Below are 18,217 nucleotides of genomic sequence, written 5' to 3' on the forward strand. Positions count from 1 at the left end.
AAAGAAAGTAAGGGGCCAGCTACTGACAGACATGCACCAAAGATGAATCTCAAAAACAGGATGTGCAAAACCCAGACACAAAGCACACATTGGGGGAATGAGGAGTGACTGGTTACGGAGTATGGGGCTTTCTTTTGGGGTGATGAAATGCTTTGAAACTAGACAGAGGTAATGGGTGTACAACACTGTAAACATACCACCTGAATTCTTTGCTTTACTATTATTTTCTCTTTATTGAGAGAAAATAATTTTTATTGAGAGAAAAAATATTTTCTCTTTATTGAGAAAAAAATAAAGAAAATAATAATTTTTCTGTCTTTATTATTTTCTCTCTTTATTCACTGTCGCCCAGCTAGAGTGCAGTAGTGTGATCTCAGCTCACTGCAGCCTTGACCCGCCGGGGCTCAGGTGATCCTCCCACCTTGGCCTCCTGGGTAGCTAGGAAGACAGGTGCATGCCGCCATGCCTGGCTAATTTTCTTTTTTGGAGAGACAGGGTTTTGCCATGTTGCTCAGGCAGGTCTCAAACCCCTGGGCTCAAGTGATCTGCCCACCTCGGCCTCCCCAAAGTGCTGGGATTACAGATGTGAGCCACTGCGCCCAGCCATTGTTTGCTTTAAAATGGCTAATTTTACCTCCATAAAAAAGGTATATGTTGTATGATACCATCTAGACAAAGTTGTAGAATAGACTAAAATGATCTATAGTGCTAGAAATCAGACTAGTGGCTGCTCCTAGGGTGGGAGAGACTGGGAAGGGTGTGAGGGGGTTTCTGGGGTGATAAAACATACTATACAGCCAACTGTACACTGAAGACCTGGGCATGGCACGCCATGTAAATGACACCTCAATTACAAACATAAAAGTTTGGAGGCTGCAAGTCCACATCTAGGGACGTATGATGCAGATACATTATCACATAAGAAAAACTGCATTTATAAGGTTATTTCCGGCAGCATTGTTTGAAATCCCCAAAGACTGGAAACCACCTAACTGTCCTCCCCTAGGGGGCTGTTTAAATAAGTTATGTTAAGTCTGTTCAATGGAATACTATGCAGCTGTGTAAAGAAATGAGGAAGCTCCTTGTGTACTGATACGGAAGGTTCTCAAAGAGGCACTGTTCAGTAGATAAAGCAAAGTGCACAAAGGTGTACTCAGAGTTTTATCTTTTGTGTTGAAAAAAAGGTCTAAGAAAATGTTTACCCTCTGGGCACGGTGCCTCACACCTATAATCCCAGCACTTTGCGAGGCTGAGGCAGGTACAGCACTTGAGGTCAGGAGTTCGAGACCAGCCTGACCAACATGGTGAAACCCCGTCTCTAGTAAAATACAAAAATTGGCTGTGTGTGGTGATGGGCACCTGTAAGCCCAGCTACTCGGGAGGCTAAGGCAGGAGAATCACCTGAACCTGGGAGGTGGAGGTTGCAGTGAGCCAAGATCATGCCACTGCACTCCAACCTGGGTGACAGAACAAGACTCTATCTCAAAAAAACCAAACAAAAAACAAGCAACAAAAACAAAAAGAAACAAACCAATCCAAAGCGAAGGGTGACAATACTGTGCTGAAATCTTTAAAACTGTCAACGTCATGAAAAAAAAAATTGCCTGGGCTAGGGGGCTCACATCTGGAATCCCAACACTTTGGGAGGCTGAGATGGGATGGTCACTTGAGGCCAGGAGTTAGAAACTAGCCCAAGCAACATGGTGAGACCCAGTTTCTACAAAAAATTAAAAATTAGTTAAGCATGGTGGTACATACGTATAGTCCCAGCTACTCAGAGGCTGAGGTGGGAGGATCACTTGAGCCTGGGAGGTGAAGGCTGCAGTGAGCCATAATTGCACCACTGTGGTACAGTCTGGATAACAGGGCGAGACCCTGTCTCAAAAAAAGGAAAGAAAAAGTTGCCATGACAGCTAAATGTGTGTGATCCTAGGTTAGAGCTTGGATTAAAAAAAAGAAATTATGGGCTGGGTGCGGTGGCTCATGCTTGTAATCTCAGCACTTTGGGAGGCTGAGGCAGGCAGATGACCTTAGGTCAGGAGTTTGAGACTAGCCTGGCCAACACGAAACCCAGTCTCTACTAAAAATACAAAAAAAAGTAGCCGGGCTTGGTTGTGTGTGCCTGTAGTCCCAGCTACACGAGAGGCTGAGGCAGAATTGCTTGAACCCGGGAGGCAGAGGTTGCAGCGAGCAGAAATCGTGCCACTGCACTCCAGCCTGGACAACAGAGTGAGACTCAGTCTCAAAAAAAAGAAATTATTAATAGCTTTGAAGACTATTACAGGAACACGTGGCAGATCTAAATAAAGACTCTCTATTGGATAACGTCACCGTCTCATGTTAAACTGCATGACGATGACAACGACACTGTAGTTCTGCAGTTGGACATCTTGTTCTTAAGAGCTGACTGCTGGAGGGCAGGCACGGTGGCTCTCGGCTGTAATCCCAGGACATTTGGAGGCCAAGGAGGGGTGATTGCTTGAGCCCAGGAGTTTCAGATCAGCCTAGGCAACATGGTGAAACCCTGTCTCTATAAAAGAATACAAAAATTAGCAGGGTGCAGTGGCATACACGTTTAGTCCCAGATACTTGGGAGGCTGAGGATCAGCTGAGCCTGGGGAGGTCAAGGCTGCAGTGAGCCGTTACACTGCATTACAGCCTGCATGACAGAGTGAGTTCTTGTACCAAAAAAGAAGGTGTCAACTGCTGGATCTTTCAGAGGTGAAGTATCATGATGACCACAGCTTTCAGTAGTTCAGCCAGAAAAAGGACAGAAGGGGTCAGGCGCAGTGGCTCGCGCCTGTAATCCTAGCACTTTGGGAGGCTAAAGTAGGTGGATCACAAGGTCAGGAGATCCAGACCATACTGGCCAATATGGTGAAACCCCATCTCTACTAAAAACACAAAAATTAGCCGGACATGGTGGCACACACCTGTAATCACAACTATTCAGGAGGCTGAGGCAGAATTGCTTGAACCCAGGAGGCGGAGGTTGCGGTGAGCTGAGATTGTGCCACTGCACTCCAGCTTGGGCGAGACAGCTCAAAAAAGTATGAAAGTACAAGTGTATGTGTATGCTTGGATGAAGCAAAGGAGGTGTCACGCCGACAGCCAGTGGATCTAGGCAAAGGGACATGGCTGTTCACTGTGCTCAATCTGTACCTTCTCTAGGTTTGAGAGGGAAATATTTAAATGAAAATAGTAACAATTTTACAAGGTGGGCAGAAGAGAACATATAAATCATTTTGCTTTTAATGCAGGGAGTATGTAGAAATCTTTTTGTTTTTAATGCAGAGACTAGGTATAAATCTGTTTGCTTTTAATGCATCATTCTGCGAGGAGAGCTAAGAAACTGGTTTCCTGGGGGACAGGGTGGAAGAAGGCTTCATTTGGTAACTGCTTTTCTGAGCTGTAATTCACATACTATACAATTCACCCATTTAAAGTATATATAGTTCAATGGTATTTAGTATGTTCAGAGTTAGGCAATCATCACCACAATCAATTTTAGAACTCTTTCATCACCCTAAAAAGCCTACATCCTTTAGCTCTCTCCCCCGATTCAGCCCATCTGCCCTCACCCCTGGCAACCACCCATCTTACTTTCTGTCTCCATGGATTGGCCTATTCTGGGCATTTCCTATAAATGGGATGTTGGAATCTGCAGTCTTCTGTGTCTGGCTGCTTTCTCTGAATGCGTTCATCATTCATGTGCGTGGCGGCCTGGAATCAGAGCTGCGTTCCTTTTTTGCTGAGTACTTTTCCACTGTCTGGCTAGAACACGTTTTACGTATCTGCCCATCGGCAGATGGACATCAGGGTGGAGTTGTTTCCACCGTTTGTGAGCGGAGCACCCGTGAACGTGTGCAGGGGGTTTCGTATGAGGAAGACTTTAACTGACTCCGTGTTTGCGTTCTTCGGGTGACAACTGCGTATATGAGTGACTTATCTCACAGGAAGAAGCAAGCTCAGTTAGTGGCCCTTGCTCCGGCTGTGTAAGTAGCCAGAGATGGACAGGGAGTGATGACCTGCAGGGAGAGACTCGGCTGGGACAGAGGAAGTGCAGGGGCTTGTGGGAGCCCAGAGTCACTGCCGGACCTGGAGGAGGAAGGAAGGGGCCGACCGGCTGCCCGAGGTCAGTTGGCTGTGGCTACGGGGGTGCGGTAGGAGGGACAGTGTCAGCAAGCGCAAAACCTGGCCTCTTGTTGGTACAGACTGGAGGGAGAGCAGTATTAGGAGGGAAAGGCCCCCGTGTGCCCCCTCTCATGTGCCCTGGCACAGGACGAGAGCTTGGCAAACACTGGCCTCTGCCCCTCTCACGAGCAAGCACTTAAACAGAGATTCAGCAATAAAATAAAATGACAGTACATGCTCGCTGCAGGCCAGACACTTGTTTTCTTGATGAGCAAGACACTCACTCACTCCCTCAATGACCTCATCCAATCTCGCTCAATCTCACAGCTTTGTTTTTACTTACATGTATATATATTTTGAGACGGAGTTTTGCTCTTGTTGCCCAGGCTGGAGTGCAATGGCCTGATGTTGGCTCACTGCAACCTCCACCTCCCAGGTTCAAGTGACTCTCCTGCCTCAGCCTCCAGAGTAGCTGGGATTACAGGTGCATACCACCACTCCTGGCCAATTTTGTATTTTTAGTAAAAACGGGGTTTCTCCATGTTGGTCAGGCTAGTCTTGAACTCCCGACCTCAGGTGATCCACCTGCCTCAGCCTCCCAAAGTGCTGGGATTACGGGTGTGAGCCACCGCGCCCAACCTGTATGTTTTTTTCAGACAGGGTCTTGCTCTGTTGTGCAGGCTGGAGTGCAGCGGCATGAATACGGCTCACTGCAGCTTTGATCTCCTGGGCTCAAATGATCCTCCCACTTCAGCCTCCCAAGTAAGTTGAACCATTAGCAAGCTGTCATGCCTTGCTAATGTTTTAATTTTTGTAGAGATGGGATTTCACGATGTTGGCTAGGTTGGTCTCAAAACTCCTGGGTTCAAATGATCCTCCCACCTCAGCCTCCCAAAGTGCTGTGATTACAGGAGTGAGAAACCACACCCGGCCTCCACTCTCACCCTTTTTTGTTTTTTTTGAGATGGAATCTCACTCTGTCGCCCAGGCTGGAGTGCAGTGGCATGATCTCGGCTCACTGCAACCTCCAAATCCCAAGTTCAAGCCATTCTCCTGCCTCAGTCTCCTGAGTGGCTGGGATTACAGGTACGTACCACCGCACCTGGCTAATTTTTGTATTTTCAGTAGAGATGGGGTTTCACCACATTGGCCAGGATGGTCTCAATCTCCTGACCTCGTGATGCACCCGCCTCGGCCTCCCGAAGTGCTGGGATGACAGGCGTGAGCCACCGCGCCTGGCCAGTTTGTGTATTTTTTGTAGAGATGGGGTCTTGCTATGTTGCCCAGGCTCACCTCCACACTTTTGGCCTTGTCCTTCCCCCAGGCCTCTGTGACTGTTGCCTTTGGACTATCTGGGTGTATGTCTGCCTCCCTTACCGGCCAGGGGCCTCTGGATGGCAGAGCAAGGCCTGACTCTCCCCTAGGACCCTACCATCACCCAGCACAGGGCCAGGCCCCCAGGAGGCCTTGAGCAGTGTTCACTGCATGAAACTCCACTGCATCTGGAGGCTCAGCTCAGGCTTAGCTCCTCCAGGATGACCAGCTGCCCTTCAAGGTTCCTACAATGCCTTGTACTACTTTCTTTAATGCACATGTGCAAGCAGAGCTCAGCTTCTTTCAGCCTGTGAGCTCCTCAAGAACAGAAGTCAGCGTCTTGCCCAAGTCGGGGTCTCCAGCATCACCCTGCAGTGTCTGGTCCCTTCAAGACATGTGAGTTTAGGCCAAGCACAGTGGCTCACATGTGTAATCCCAGCACTTTGGGAGGCCAAGGCAGGCGGATCAGTTGAGGTCAGGGATTCGGGACCAGCGTGGGCAACACGGCAAAACTCCGTCTCTACTAAAAATACAAATATTAGCACACACCTGTAATTCCAGCTAAATGGGAGGCTGAGGCAGGAGAATCACTTGCACCTGGGAGGTGGATGTTACTCAGTGAGCTGAGATCATGCCACTGCACTCCAGCCTGGGCAACAGAGCAAAACCCTGTCACAAAAACCAAAGGGAAAAAAAAAAAAAAAGACACGTGAGTTGAAACTCCCTGTGAGTATCACCCACTCTGGTGAGTCTTCCCTGGGCACACAGGTTCTTCTCTTAGCTCCCAAAGACTATCACTGCTCCACCATAGCTCAGTGCACTCTGGATTGAGATCTCCTGTCCTCCTCCAACCAAAGTGGATGATCATTGGCTCCCCAGTGCTCAGCAGAGGGCCCGTCCAAAGAGCAGTTGTCAGAAGGACTTAAGAGAGGGAAGAGCATTTTAGGGGAGGGAAGGAACCTCTCTAGGGGAAGAGAGACCTGGGTGGGGAAGTGCAAGAAGGAGGAGAGAGAGGTAGCCAGATTCGGTGGCAAATCCCAGCACTTTGGGAGGCTCAGATAAGTGGATCACCTGAGATCAAGAGTTCGAGACCAGCCTGGCCAACATGGCGAAACCCTGTCTCTACTAAAAATATTAAAATTAGCCAGGCATAGTGACGGGCGCCTGTAATCCCAGCTATTCAGTAGGCTGAGGCAGGAGAATCACTTGAACCCAGGAAGCAGAGGTTGCAATGAGCAAGGTTCGCACCACTGCATTCCAGCCTGGACGACAGAGCAAGACTCTGTTTCCAAAGGAAAAAAAAAGAGAGAGAGACAAGGCAACAACAACAACAGGTTCCCTGAGTGGGGGGGCTGAGGCGAGGCACTGGTATCACCCTGCTGCCTCCGGTGTTCCCCTCTAAATCCTGCCCACTCACTCCCCACCCTAAGCTCTACCTTCAGAGCGGCACTCCCAACCTGCTTCTCCCTTAGCCCTCTCCATCTGGCCTGCTGCTCAAATCACAAAACTTAGAGTCATGCTGGACTCTTCCCCTCACTCCGACACCCAGTCCATCAGCCAGCCCCCTGGCTCTACACGCAAAGATAATCTAAGCCTGATTCTCTCTGCCTGCAGGACGCTCTCTCTCCTTCCACTCTTGTTCCTGCTACAGTCCAATTTCCACTCAGAGGCCAGCGAGTTTTTCAAAACACGGGGCAAATACATGTTGTTTCCACGCTCAAACCCTCCCAGAGCTCCCCAATGAACCTTGAATAAAGGCCAGATTCCATATCAAGGTTTACAAGGTCCTACAGGACCTAGTTCCCCATCACGACTCCGACCTCATCTGTATTTCTCTTGTCCCATTGGCTCCTGCTACAAATACAGCGAGCTCCTTCCACCTCTGGGCCTTTGCACTTGAGGGTCCGCCACTCCAGCTAAAGAAGCAGGCTCTTCGCTCATGATCACATTGCGTTAGTTTCCTTCTGAGAGTATCTCGGAGCCCAAGAGCACTGCTTTACTAGTGCTACTATTAACACCGTCTGTCTTCTCGAAGCAGGGACCTTCTGACTTGTTCTTGCTTCCAGAACAGCGCCTGGCACAGAGCACTCAAACACCTACCGAATCAAGGACGACACCAAGCCCGCACGCGCACCACCCAGACCCCCCGTGCCTCCCGAGCCCCGCCCCGCCCCCGGCGCCCGGCGCGTGCGCCCCCTGCCCGCGGAGAAATTCCACCCCCACCCCGGCCTTTTCCTGCGCGTCCCCGCGCCCTCACCCAGGAGACCCCTGGCCCCTGCCCCCTCCTGCGCGCCCCCGGGCCAAGGGGTGCCCTCGCAACCCTGTCTCAGTTCTATGTGCCCTGGCTGCTCAAGCCCCCTTCCCTGTCAGGTCCAGTGCCCCGAACTCCCCTTCTTCTCTACTCACCCGCTTCAAACAGCGTTTCCCGCCACAGCCTACGCCGCCGTGACCCCTGACTCCCGCGCGCGCAAGCCCAGAGCCGAGGCGCGCTGAGACGGGCCACGCCCCCGCCTGACTTAGTGCGGGCGAGGCCACGCCCAACCGGGCAGCAAACCACGCCCCACTCGTGCAACTGCAGGGCAGACCCCGCCCCCTTCCTCTGCTGGCAAGTGGCCTCGCCCCCTTGCTGAAAAATCCCCTAACTCCGCCTCCCATGACGTAATCCCAAAGCCACACCCCTCCGTGCGGCTGAGTTCACGACCTCGTGTTGTCCGCGCGCGCCGCGGCTCTGTTCTCTCCCCGACACCCTCGGGTGCTGCGCGCGCATCTTCCACGTCCCCCACCCCCCTCTCGCCCGGGGCCGCGTCGGGAGCGCTGCCCCGACGCTGCCCACCAGCCAGCAGGTGACTTGATGCCAGAGGTCCTGGCAGAGGCTGGCCGATACGTGGTGGAGCCCTGGCCTTTTCTCCTTCATCCTGGTCTTAGTTTCCCCATATGTAAACTAGACTCAACGCATGATGGTGACACTTGGGCGCTCGGTACACTACTCCTGGAATAAGGTGATCGTTTGTAACCACCCTCATTTCCGCTGTACCCCGCCCCAAATAAATGTACCTTTAAGTTGCATCCCTTCATGCAACCCCCCCCTTTCGCCCTTGATTGGAACTGCCCATCCAGCTGCTTCAGAGCTGGCACAGCGGGAGGAAGAATTGGGGGAACTTCTCGGCTTGCTCTCACTCCAAACTCCCTGGATCTCTCCTCACCTTCCAAAGTTTGCACGCACTGTTCCCTCAACTTGAAGACCCAGCCCTCGGGTTCTTGTTTTAGGTCCCAGCGATCGCCTTTGTTGTGATGCCTTGCCTAACCTTCTCTTGCCCCGCCAGTGCCGCCCTCATTAAAGCCCCTATTCCCTCACATTCTGTCCGTGCCTATCCCCAGTATGGTAGGAGGGTCGCTATCTTGTTCACGGATGTTTCCAGTGCCTAGAATTGTGCCTGACATATCGTAAATGCTCCGGAAACATTTGCTGAGTGAACGATGTCTCCATCTCTAGAATGCCCAACCCAGTAGCTGGCCCACAGAAGGCCTCAGCAAACACTTGTTGGGACAAAAGTCCAGGTCCCCTCATCCACTTACATCCTGTTTATCCTTCAAGTCTGGGTTCTGATTCACCATGTCCAGGGAGGTGACCTTGAGGCTGTGAGGTCCCTGTCCTGTATCTCCACAGCAGCCATCACATCACCCAGCTCTGGGACCGTATGTGCCACACCCAGTCCCACCTGCTGAATCAGGTTTAGGGACCTGGTGTCACTGAGGACCCTAGAAGCCCACCCCCTCACCATCTCACACTCCAGCTCCGGGCTGGCTTGTATTCACATTTTATTTTCCTGTTTTTGTTTTTAGATTTTATTAAATAAAAGGAGCAGAGAGAGGGGAGCCCCTGGTCTCCCAGGCTATGGGGGAAAAACCATGGGCCCTCTCCTTCCTCTGTTCAAGGTGCACTGCGTGCTGGGCTTGAGGTGTAAGCTGGGGAGGGATGGGAGAGAGAAGGGTCAGCGGTCGGGACCTGTAACCCTTTCCCCTTCTGGAAGACTCAGTGGGCAGGAAGGGAGCCTCCTGGACCCGGACTGGGGCTCATCCCAAGGGCCGAGGGCTGGCGGGACTCAGGCCCTGCCTGGGGCCCCTTCCATCCCAGGAGGAGGAAGGGGTGCCGGCGTCTATCTGCTGGAGGGTGGTCAGGCAAGGCTGTGGGGCTGGGTGGCTGGCCCCTCACTCGTGGACGTCCCAGATCTCGGACAGTAGAGGCGGCAGCTTCTTGTCCTGGAGCCGCAGGGCAAAGACCTGCTCCGAGTGCACGGAGCTCAGCGTGCGCAGGCTCACCAGCTTCATGAGCATTCGAGGAAAGCGCAGCTGGTCCTGCGGGAAGCAGGTGGGCGCCGGCTGAGACCCTGCCATGCCAGCCCACCGCAACCGAAAGGAGGGCCCCTCCCTGACCAGGCATGGAAGCCAGCTTGGGGCCCGCCCGTGTGCTTGGACTAGACCTGGCTCCCCGTCCGGAGGGCGGGGCCTGAAGACAGACTCCGCCCAGGGGACGGCAGCACACTGCCAGAGCCCAGCCTGGATGGATCTCAGGACCGAGTCGGCTCTGCGGCCCCCTACCTGCGGCCTCTTGATGCGCGTGTAGGACAGTAGCGCCTCCACGTAGGGCTGCTGCAGCGCCTCCACGCGGCCCGGCTCCTGTACATTGGGCCGGTCGGCCGAGAAGATGTTGATGGCGATGAGCAGGGCATACTCAGCGTCGTCCAAGCCCAGCCGCCGCATGGCCCGTGAGAACTCGAAGATGGGGTTGATGAACTCCACCTGCAGGCCTGTGGGGCGGGAGGGCGCCCGTGACTCCCTCAGCCCGAAACCGGGCCCCACACCCTGGCCCCTGGCACCGCCCACAGTCGCTGGGGCCGGGAACACAGCAGTAATTACAGAATTCTTGTCATTTCTGTCCACCTGTGTCCCCGTGCCCATGAGAGCGCTGGCACGTAGGTGTGCCACACATCCCGCCCAGGGAGGGGATGAATAATGAGGGTGTACTTTTCTTCAGTATTTTCTACCATCCTATCACCTCCCTCTTCCCACCTGGGCAGTGGCTGCAGCTTCTGCTGTCCTATCCTTGCCCCCTTCACGAAGGCAAAGGGAAGCTTTTAAAACCTAGGTCACGCCATGTCAGTCCCTGTGCTGGCTTCCACTGCTCAAGCTAAAGCCCAACTCATTCCCAAGACTGACTTGTTCCTTCATCAAACGTCACTGAGTACCTGCCATGGGCCAGGCCCCAGCACTGACATTTGAGGGCAGAGGGGATGGGTCATAGACAAACACATCAGTAAGCTGCCCACCTGTCAGAGGGCTCTGAGTTCAATGGAACAGAACAGTGCACAGAAGGGTGAAGGCCCCGCTGAGAGCCACGCTTCTATTTTACACAAGGCGGGCAGGGAAGGCTGTGCTGTGGGTTACGCTGGAGCAGTGACCAACCCAAAGGTGGTGAGGGATTGAGGCTCCTGAGGGCTGCCCAAGCCCTGAGACTTTCAGTGTTAAACTGAGAAGGTCCTGGGCCAACCAGTTGGTTCCCCTAGTACACAGGCCCTTGGCTGGAGTGCACAGGATGGGTGCCAATAAGAGGCCAGGGTACTAGAGGAAGGGGAGAGGGCGGGAGCTGAGGGCAGAGAGGGAGCAATGCCAGGCCCTAAAGTGTTCTGTGGGCCACAGAGGACTCTAGGTTCTGAGCAGAGGAAGGACGTGAGCAGCCTCAAGTGCTGATGGGACCCTTCTGCCCAACCTGTGAACAGCACAATCAGGTGGGTGGAGGCAGGAGGTTCCTTGAGGGGACCCTGGCAGTGTTCCAGGGAGCAATGACCAAAGCCAGGGTGGTAGCATGGAGGGGCTGGGAGGTGGCAGGGTGGGACTCCCGACCTCCTCTCCACCCCATCTCCCTGGGCTCCAGCTGCCTGGGCCTCCCTGCAGTTCCTCCAAACCACTGGCTCTCCCCTACCTCAGGGCCTTAGCAATTGCTGATTCCCCCTGCCAGAAAGCTTCCCCACAGCCCTGCCCTGCTAAGCTCATACTAAAATAAAAGTGTTGCTGGGACCGTCTTGGGTGGTGAAGGGGCTGGGGTTAGAGGAAGGGGAGAAGGTGGGGTTCAGACAGATGTTGAGAAATGCAGAGAGGTCGCAGGCAGATTGTGGGACGACGAGGGAGCGAGGCCCTGGCAAACGCCCTGCAGCGCCACCAATGCTGCTCCCACTCTTTTCCCAGGCAGTGCCTCTCACTGCCCAGGCCTTCTTCCAGAAGCCCGCCTGCCCAGGTGCCATGCCCAAGTCAGTGCTTTTGGAGAGCAGGAAGCAGTGCTGCCCTAGACAGCGGGGAAGGCTGCCTGCTTCACAATGGAACGAACTCCAGCCTGCCTCCCTCGGCTGAGACCAGGTTTCGGGGTGGGAGAATGCCTTTCCTAATGCCCACCAAAACACCAAGATGGCTGATATGATAACAGGGGCCCCTCTGACTCAGCTTCCACTGCAACCCACTGTATGGAGTTGGCACTCAGTACATTCTTTTTCTTTTTTTAAAGAGAGACATAGTCTCCTCTGTCGCCAGGCTGGAGTGCAGTGGCACAGTCACGGCTCCTAGCAGCCTCCAACTTCTGGCCTCAAGCAGTCTTCCCGCCTCAGCCTCCTGGGTAGCTGGGACTACAGGCGCGCACCAGCACACACGGCACATGCGCTCTTTTCTTGCTCTCATGTTGGCTCAACCCTCACCCCGACTTTGGAGACAAAGAAACAGACTCCCGACAGGGATATGATGGCCCCAGGTCTTCCAGCCAGCAGGGGCGCCAACCCTCCCCGAAGCCTCCCCGGGGCGCTACCTGCGCGGTGGAAGTCGTCTTTGCTGTAGGTGAAGTCCTTCAGGAAGGTGATACACTCCGTCTCGTGGTTGTAGCGTCTGGCTGTCTCCAGCAGCATGATCTGAGGGTGGCAGGGGGAGGGGGCTCGAGCCCTGTGACCCTTCAGCTGCTAGTTCCCCAGCTCCTGGCCCAAATGGGGATCTAATCTCACCAGGATAATCCCTCAACCCCGTCCCCGCTGCTCTCTCAGCCACACCAGCATGCAGACAGCACGTGAGACAGCCAAGCTTTCTCCACTCCAGGCCTCCGCACACGCGGCATCCCCCTCTCCTTAGGATACTCTTTCCCCAGGTGGGCACAACGTACAGGGGCAAGAGGTTTGATCTTTGTTCTTTGCCATATGCCAACACTTGGAATGGAGTCTGGCATACAGTAGCTGCTCAATACTTATATGTTATCCCTAACTTGACTCAAATGTCAACTCCTCTGAAAAGACTTTTTGGCAACTTTTCTTTAAAATAGCCCCTCCAGCCTGATCCTCAATTTTCTTGGCCTTGGCCCCTTTTTCCTTTCTCTTCCTGGCTCATAGGAGACTCTATTCCTCGTGGAATATCATTCTATAAGGGCAAAGACGGGTCTTGCTTAACTCTGCCCCCAAGCATCTGTCCTGAAGCTATCTCCGGGATTCCTGGTGGGCAGATGGGCCATCACCTCGATGGTGGATGCCTTCAGGAGGGCGATCTGGTCCTCCCGGCCCAGCTGCAGGAAACCAGGCACTTGCTTGGCGAAGTCCACGATCTCCTGGACTGAGATGATGGCCAGCTCCGTGAAGTGAGCGAAGCGCTGCTGGCGGGCATCTCGGGACTGGGGGTCTGCGCCCAGGGGCCAGGGCTGGGACACAGGAGACCAGGGTCACTCCCAGGGGTTTGTGAGCCTACGTCCGGGCAGCCACCTTGAGGCCACGCCTGCACCCTGGGGTAGCCTCCTCCCAAAGCCCCTGCCCTCTGGAGCCTCATTCTCCCACACCCTGAGCGATGGCCCAGCCAGCTCTACCCCATTGGAATCATCACACTTAAGGCTGCAAGGGCCAGTACCGTGACTTTGGGCTGGTCGGAGAAGGAGCGTTTGTTGCACTGCAGCTGGGCCGCCACCAACTGCTGGATCATTAGTTCCTGAGCCTCTGTTAACTGGACACCTTCGCCTTCCCCGGAGACCTGGCTGCCCGCCTCTGATCCCCCAGGGGATGCCCCAGGCCCAGAGACTGAGCTACTGCTGCCCTGTGGCCCCACAGGCGACGGCGACTGTGACTGCTGCTGCTGCTGCTTCCGAATCTTCTTCTTCCGGATCTGTTCTTCAGAGAGGACGCCTGTAGGGAGATGCAGGCCTCAGCGCAACCCCGGGGGTGGGCGGGGCCAGGCCAGCACCACCCCCTCCCGCCGCACTCACACTGCTCCCTCATCCCTGCCTCCTTGCACTTGCGCAGCCGGCACTGCTGGCACTTGCGCCGCATGAAAGCGTCCATCTGGCAGGTTCCACCGCCCCGGCAGGCATAGCGCCTGGCCCCGCCACGGACCACACTGCGCCGGAAGAAGCCCTTGCAGCCTTCGCAGCTGAGCACGTTGTAGTGGAAGCCAGAGGCCTTGTCTCCGCATACGCGGCAAAGCTCGTGGCCCAGCATCTTCGGGGCTGGGCCCTTCTTTCGCTTGCGCTCTGGCTCCTCCTCCGGGTCTGGGATGACTGGGGTGGGTAGGCAAAGGCCATGAGAGAGCCACAAGGAGAAATGGGAGCCAGAGGCATGGGCCCACAGGAGATCCCCGGGCAATGCGCCAGAGGATGGAGGGAGAGAGGAGGTGCTGGTCACACTCAGGGAAATTGCAATTCAGAAAAACGTATATGTCAGTGGACCCCAGAGGAAACAGCAGAGGAGATGTCAAGGAGAAAGCATGAACAAAAACCAAGGATCAGGGACCTCCCACTCTCATCTCCATTTCTTTTTCCCTTCCTAAATCCCTCCCCAAACCTCCATATCAACTCCAGAGCCCTATCCCAGGGCCCTGTCTCACCCCAGTCCGTGCTGCAGGCTAAGCCGGCCTCATCAGTGCCCGGGACATCAGGGTCTGGACCCCCGGGCCACGGCTCCGGACCCTCCTCCTTTACAGTGGGTGAAGAAGAGGGGGCGCTGGGCTGAGGGGGGCCATTTCCTGGAAGAGGGTGGAATCCAGGAAAGGTACAGTGAGCTTCTGCTGGTGTGTAATAAGGGCTGGGTGGGGAGGTGAAGAGACTCACTCACCAGGCAGGGGGGTATCCACGGAACTCGTGGTGGGAGAGGACATGGTGGGGTCACGGAGCAGCCTGTAGAATACAGGGGACTGAGTGTCTTGCGGGGCTAAGAAGGGTTGGGTCAGGTCAGTCACAGGTCCCGAAAGGGCTTCCCCTCTTTCTTCCATCTCTGAGACCCTACCCCCAGCCACAACCGTGGTTCCTGCCAACCTACAAACCCTCCCCACCCTTCTAACAGGGCCCGCCCCCTTCTGCTCTAGGCCAGCCTTCACCTTGGTCTTAAGCCCCACCCCTGCTCTAGGCCCCACCCCTCAGGGCCCATCCACCTGCTCTTTCTACTAGGGCCCATTCTCCTTCAATCATGCTGTGTCCTGATGGCCTCCCATCTAGTTTCCCCCAATCTCCTCTTCATAAGACTCTACCTCACTTCTGCCCCAACCACCCCTATTTCTCATTCTGAGCCCACCTCCTCCCATTATGCTCCGCCCCCATCCTTCCAGGTTCAGCCCCTACAGCCCCTATCATGGGCCTTCCAACATCCACATCCCTCCCTCCAAGCCTCACCCTACAACCTCGCTCCAGGTCCCACCCCATCTCCTCCCATCATGCCCCGCCCCACCTCCTCCCTTGATGCTCCGCCCCCTAAGCTGGTTTCAGGCCCCGCCCCAACCCCGCCTCCTCCCTCATGCCCCGCCCCCGCCCCAGCTCCAGGTCCCGCCCCATCCCTGCCCATCATGCCCCATCCCTGCCCATCATGCCCCACCCCACCTCCTCCATTCATGCTCCTCCCCCGCACCTCACTCCAGGTCCCGCCCCTCTCCGAGCACCAGCGGGGGGCGGGGCTCATGGCTGCGCGCGGGGGTCTCGTGGACGGCCTCTAGCGGAGTGAACTACTCCTGTTGCCCTGGAAACAGCCGCGGGAGGCGCGAGTTACGGAGGGGAGGGAATGGAAGGAGAGAAAGGGGCTGAGCGGAGCACGCGGGGAGCGCCGAGAAGCCCCGGGTTCGGGGCTCCTCCCGCGTCTCCCCACTCTTGGCTGCACCTGCCTCTCCCTTTGCTCTGCTTTTCTTCGTCCTCCTCTTTAGCCCCTGACACACCGCCGCTACTCGAGTCCCCTCAAAAGTAACTTCGCCACTTCTTCCGGCAACCCCGCCCGTGCGTCACGTCCGGAAGGGGGCGGAGCGTGAAAGTTGACGGACTTCCCGTCCGCTTAGGAGCAGCCGAAGTGGCTGCCCCGCACGGAAGTTGGACATTCACCGGAAGTTTACTTTACCGGGTAGAAACGCCGGAACTTGACAGAAGAGTTCCGGACCCATTTCCTCGCTTCTTGGATCAGCAGGGAACCTCGGAGCCAAACCTCCAGCCCCGCCCTTTGTGGCTTTAGCTCAAGTCAGGCGCTTCTCTGAGCCTGCGGCAAAACCCAGGCTATAGTTGCGTGTCGCACATGACTGATTTAAGGCACGTTTGCACTTTTTTGGTCCTTACAAGTTTTCTGATTTTGGGGTTGTGCTGCTTGTTGGTTTTATTTATTTACTTTTATTTTTATTTATTTATTTATTTTTTGGAGACTGAATCTCACTCTGTCACCCCAGGCTGGAGTGCAGTGGTGTGATCTCAGCTCACTGCAACCTCCGCCTCCTGGGTTCTAGAGATTCTCGTGCCTCAGCCTCCCGAGTAGCTGGGATTACAGCCCGGTTTTTGGTTTGGTTTTTTTTGTGTGTATTTTAAGTAGAGACAGGGTTTCATCATGTTGGCCAGGCTGGTCTCTAATCTCTTGATTCAGATTTTTGAGACCAGCCTGACCAATATCTCTGCTAAAAATAGGTGGGCATGATGGCACATGCCTGTAATCCCAGCTACTTGGGAGGCTGAGGCAGGACAATCACTTGAACCCGGGAAGCAGAGGTTGCAGTGAGCTGAGATCGCGACAGTCCATCCTAGGCAAAAACAGCGAAACTCCGTCTCAAAAAAAAAAAAAAAAGGAAAGTAAAGGAAAATACGTATTTTTTTCTTCCCTGCTTTTGAAGAAAATATGTATTTTAAAACATATGGCCAAATGGGTTCTTCTTCCCTGCTGCCCGGATACAGCTTGTCTGTCAAGACTAGGGAACTGCAGTAGAGTTTAATATATGTAGAGCGGGCTGAATGGGAGACGAGTTTTGTTTCTTAAATCAGCTTCCCCCAGAATTCAGAGACGAGAGTTTTTGAAGGATAGATTGCTGGACCAAGGGCTAGGAGAACGGGTGCTGCGGACTGGTTGAGGATGCAATCATAGGAGTCTGGAAAAGGGTCCTTCTGTTGTCACCCATAGAGGGTGTCCAGGTTCTTGGTGTCTTCAGCAAAGAATTGGACAAAACGCACAAAGCAAGCAAGGAATGACGGGATTTACTGAAAATGAAAGTACACTCCACAGTGTGGGAGCAGGCGGAGCATAGGGGCTCAAGGGCCAGTTACAAAATATTTGGAAATTTAAATACCCTCTAGAGGATTCCATCGGTTACTTGGGGTATGCCCAATGTAAATGAAAAGGATGAAGTAAAGTTACAAAGTTATTTATTTCCTTAGCCTATGTCCCCTGGAGAGGATGTTTCCTGTCATAGCTGAAGTGTGAATTGGCCTTATGTTCCCTGCCTCCAGAACCCGTGTTCCTGCCTCACTGTGCTGAGTCGGCTTCCGGGTGGGGGCCACAGGACAAATCGAGTTATGGTTCTAGGTTTTCCAGGAACAGGGTGGACAATTCTCAGAACTGAGGGTTCCTCCTCCTTTTAGACCATATAGGGGAACTTCCTGATGTTGCCATGGCATTTGTGAACTGTTGTAGTGCTGGTGGGTGTGACTTTTAGCATGCTAATGTATTATAATCAGCGTATAATGAGCCATGAGGACAACTAGAGGTTACTCTCTTCGCCATCTTGGTTTTGGTGGGATTGGCCAGCTTCTTTACTGCATATGCTGTTTTATCAGCAAGCTCTTTGTAACCTGTATCTTGTGCCAACCTCCTATCTCATCCTGTGACTAAGAATGCCTTAACCTCCTGGGAATGCAGCCCAGTAGGTCTCAGCCTTATTTTGCCAAGCTCCTATTCAAGACAGAATTGCTGTGGTTGGAATACCGCTGACATATGTGCATGCCTTTAAAAAAAATGGGAATATGTGATCCATGCTCTTTTGTAACTTATTTTTCCACTCAGGCCCATCCTTTGAGACTGTGGAATTTTCCACCCAGGGATGTTAGAAGCGAAACGAGTGGTTAACATGAGCATTGGAGATGGTAGAACCTGGGGTCTCTGTCCCTTCCTGTGTAACGATGAGCCAAGTTCCTTAACCTCCCTACACCTCAGTTTCCTTGCCTGGAAATTACAAACAACAGTGAGTCAGGAGGTTGGGTGCGGTGGCTCACACCTGTAATCCCAGCACTTTGGGAGGCCTAGGTGGACGGATCACTTGAGGTCAGGAGTTCAAGACCAGCCTGGCCAACATAGCGAAACCCCGTATCTTCTAAAAATACAAAAATTAGCCAGGCGTGGTGGTGCATGCCTGTGATCCCAGCTACTCAGGAGGCTGAGGCAGGAGAATCACTTGAACCTCAGAGGCAGAAGTTGCAGTGAGCTGAGATTGTGCCACTACACTCCAGCCTGGGTGACAGTGAGACTGTGTCTCA

The 18,217-nt window shown here is 53.9% G+C and overlaps 2 protein-coding genes across 3 annotated transcripts in view; both read right to left on the minus strand.

Annotated features, from left to right (window-relative positions):
• Window positions 1-7,955, minus strand: part of POLD1 (DNA polymerase delta 1, catalytic subunit) — a 33,032-nt gene extending 25,077 nt beyond the window's left edge. The window contains exon 1 of the mRNA XM_017512520.2: window positions 7,855-7,955. The gene's annotated coding sequence lies outside the window, so the exon portion shown is untranslated. The remainder of the gene's footprint in view (window positions 1-7,854) is intronic.
• Window positions 7,956-9,250: 1,295 nt separating this feature from the next.
• The window catches only part of NR1H2 (nuclear receptor subfamily 1 group H member 2), a 14,993-nt gene continuing 6,026 nt past the window's right edge, over window positions 9,251-18,217 (minus strand). Inside the window, exons 1-10 of one of the 2 annotated variants that reach the window (XM_017512526.2) lie at window positions 15,600-15,744; window positions 15,354-15,461; window positions 14,568-14,629; window positions 14,341-14,478; window positions 13,724-14,014; window positions 13,372-13,643; window positions 12,989-13,168; window positions 12,299-12,398; window positions 10,048-10,256; window positions 9,251-9,804 (exon numbers count right to left, since the gene is read on the minus strand). In XM_017512526.2, the coding sequence (XP_017368015.1) occupies window positions 9,658-9,804; window positions 10,048-10,256; window positions 12,299-12,398; window positions 12,989-13,168; window positions 13,372-13,643; window positions 13,724-14,014; window positions 14,341-14,478; window positions 14,568-14,610 (1,380 nt within the window). In that variant the 5' untranslated portion in view covers window positions 14,611-14,629; window positions 15,354-15,461; window positions 15,600-15,744 and the 3' untranslated portion in view covers window positions 9,251-9,657. Of the gene's footprint in view, window positions 9,805-10,047; window positions 10,257-12,298; window positions 12,399-12,988; window positions 13,169-13,371; window positions 13,644-13,723; window positions 14,015-14,340; window positions 14,479-14,567; window positions 14,630-15,353; window positions 15,462-15,599; window positions 15,745-18,217 lie in introns of those variants that run through there. The other variant, XM_037732847.1, reaches the window with a different exon arrangement.

This window comes from Cebus imitator, unplaced genomic scaffold (assembly GCF_001604975.1).
Source record: "Cebus imitator isolate Cc_AM_T3 unplaced genomic scaffold, Cebus_imitator-1.0 Scaffold473, whole genome shotgun sequence".
Classification (NCBI taxonomy): Eukaryota; Metazoa; Chordata; class Mammalia; order Primates; family Cebidae; genus Cebus; species Cebus imitator.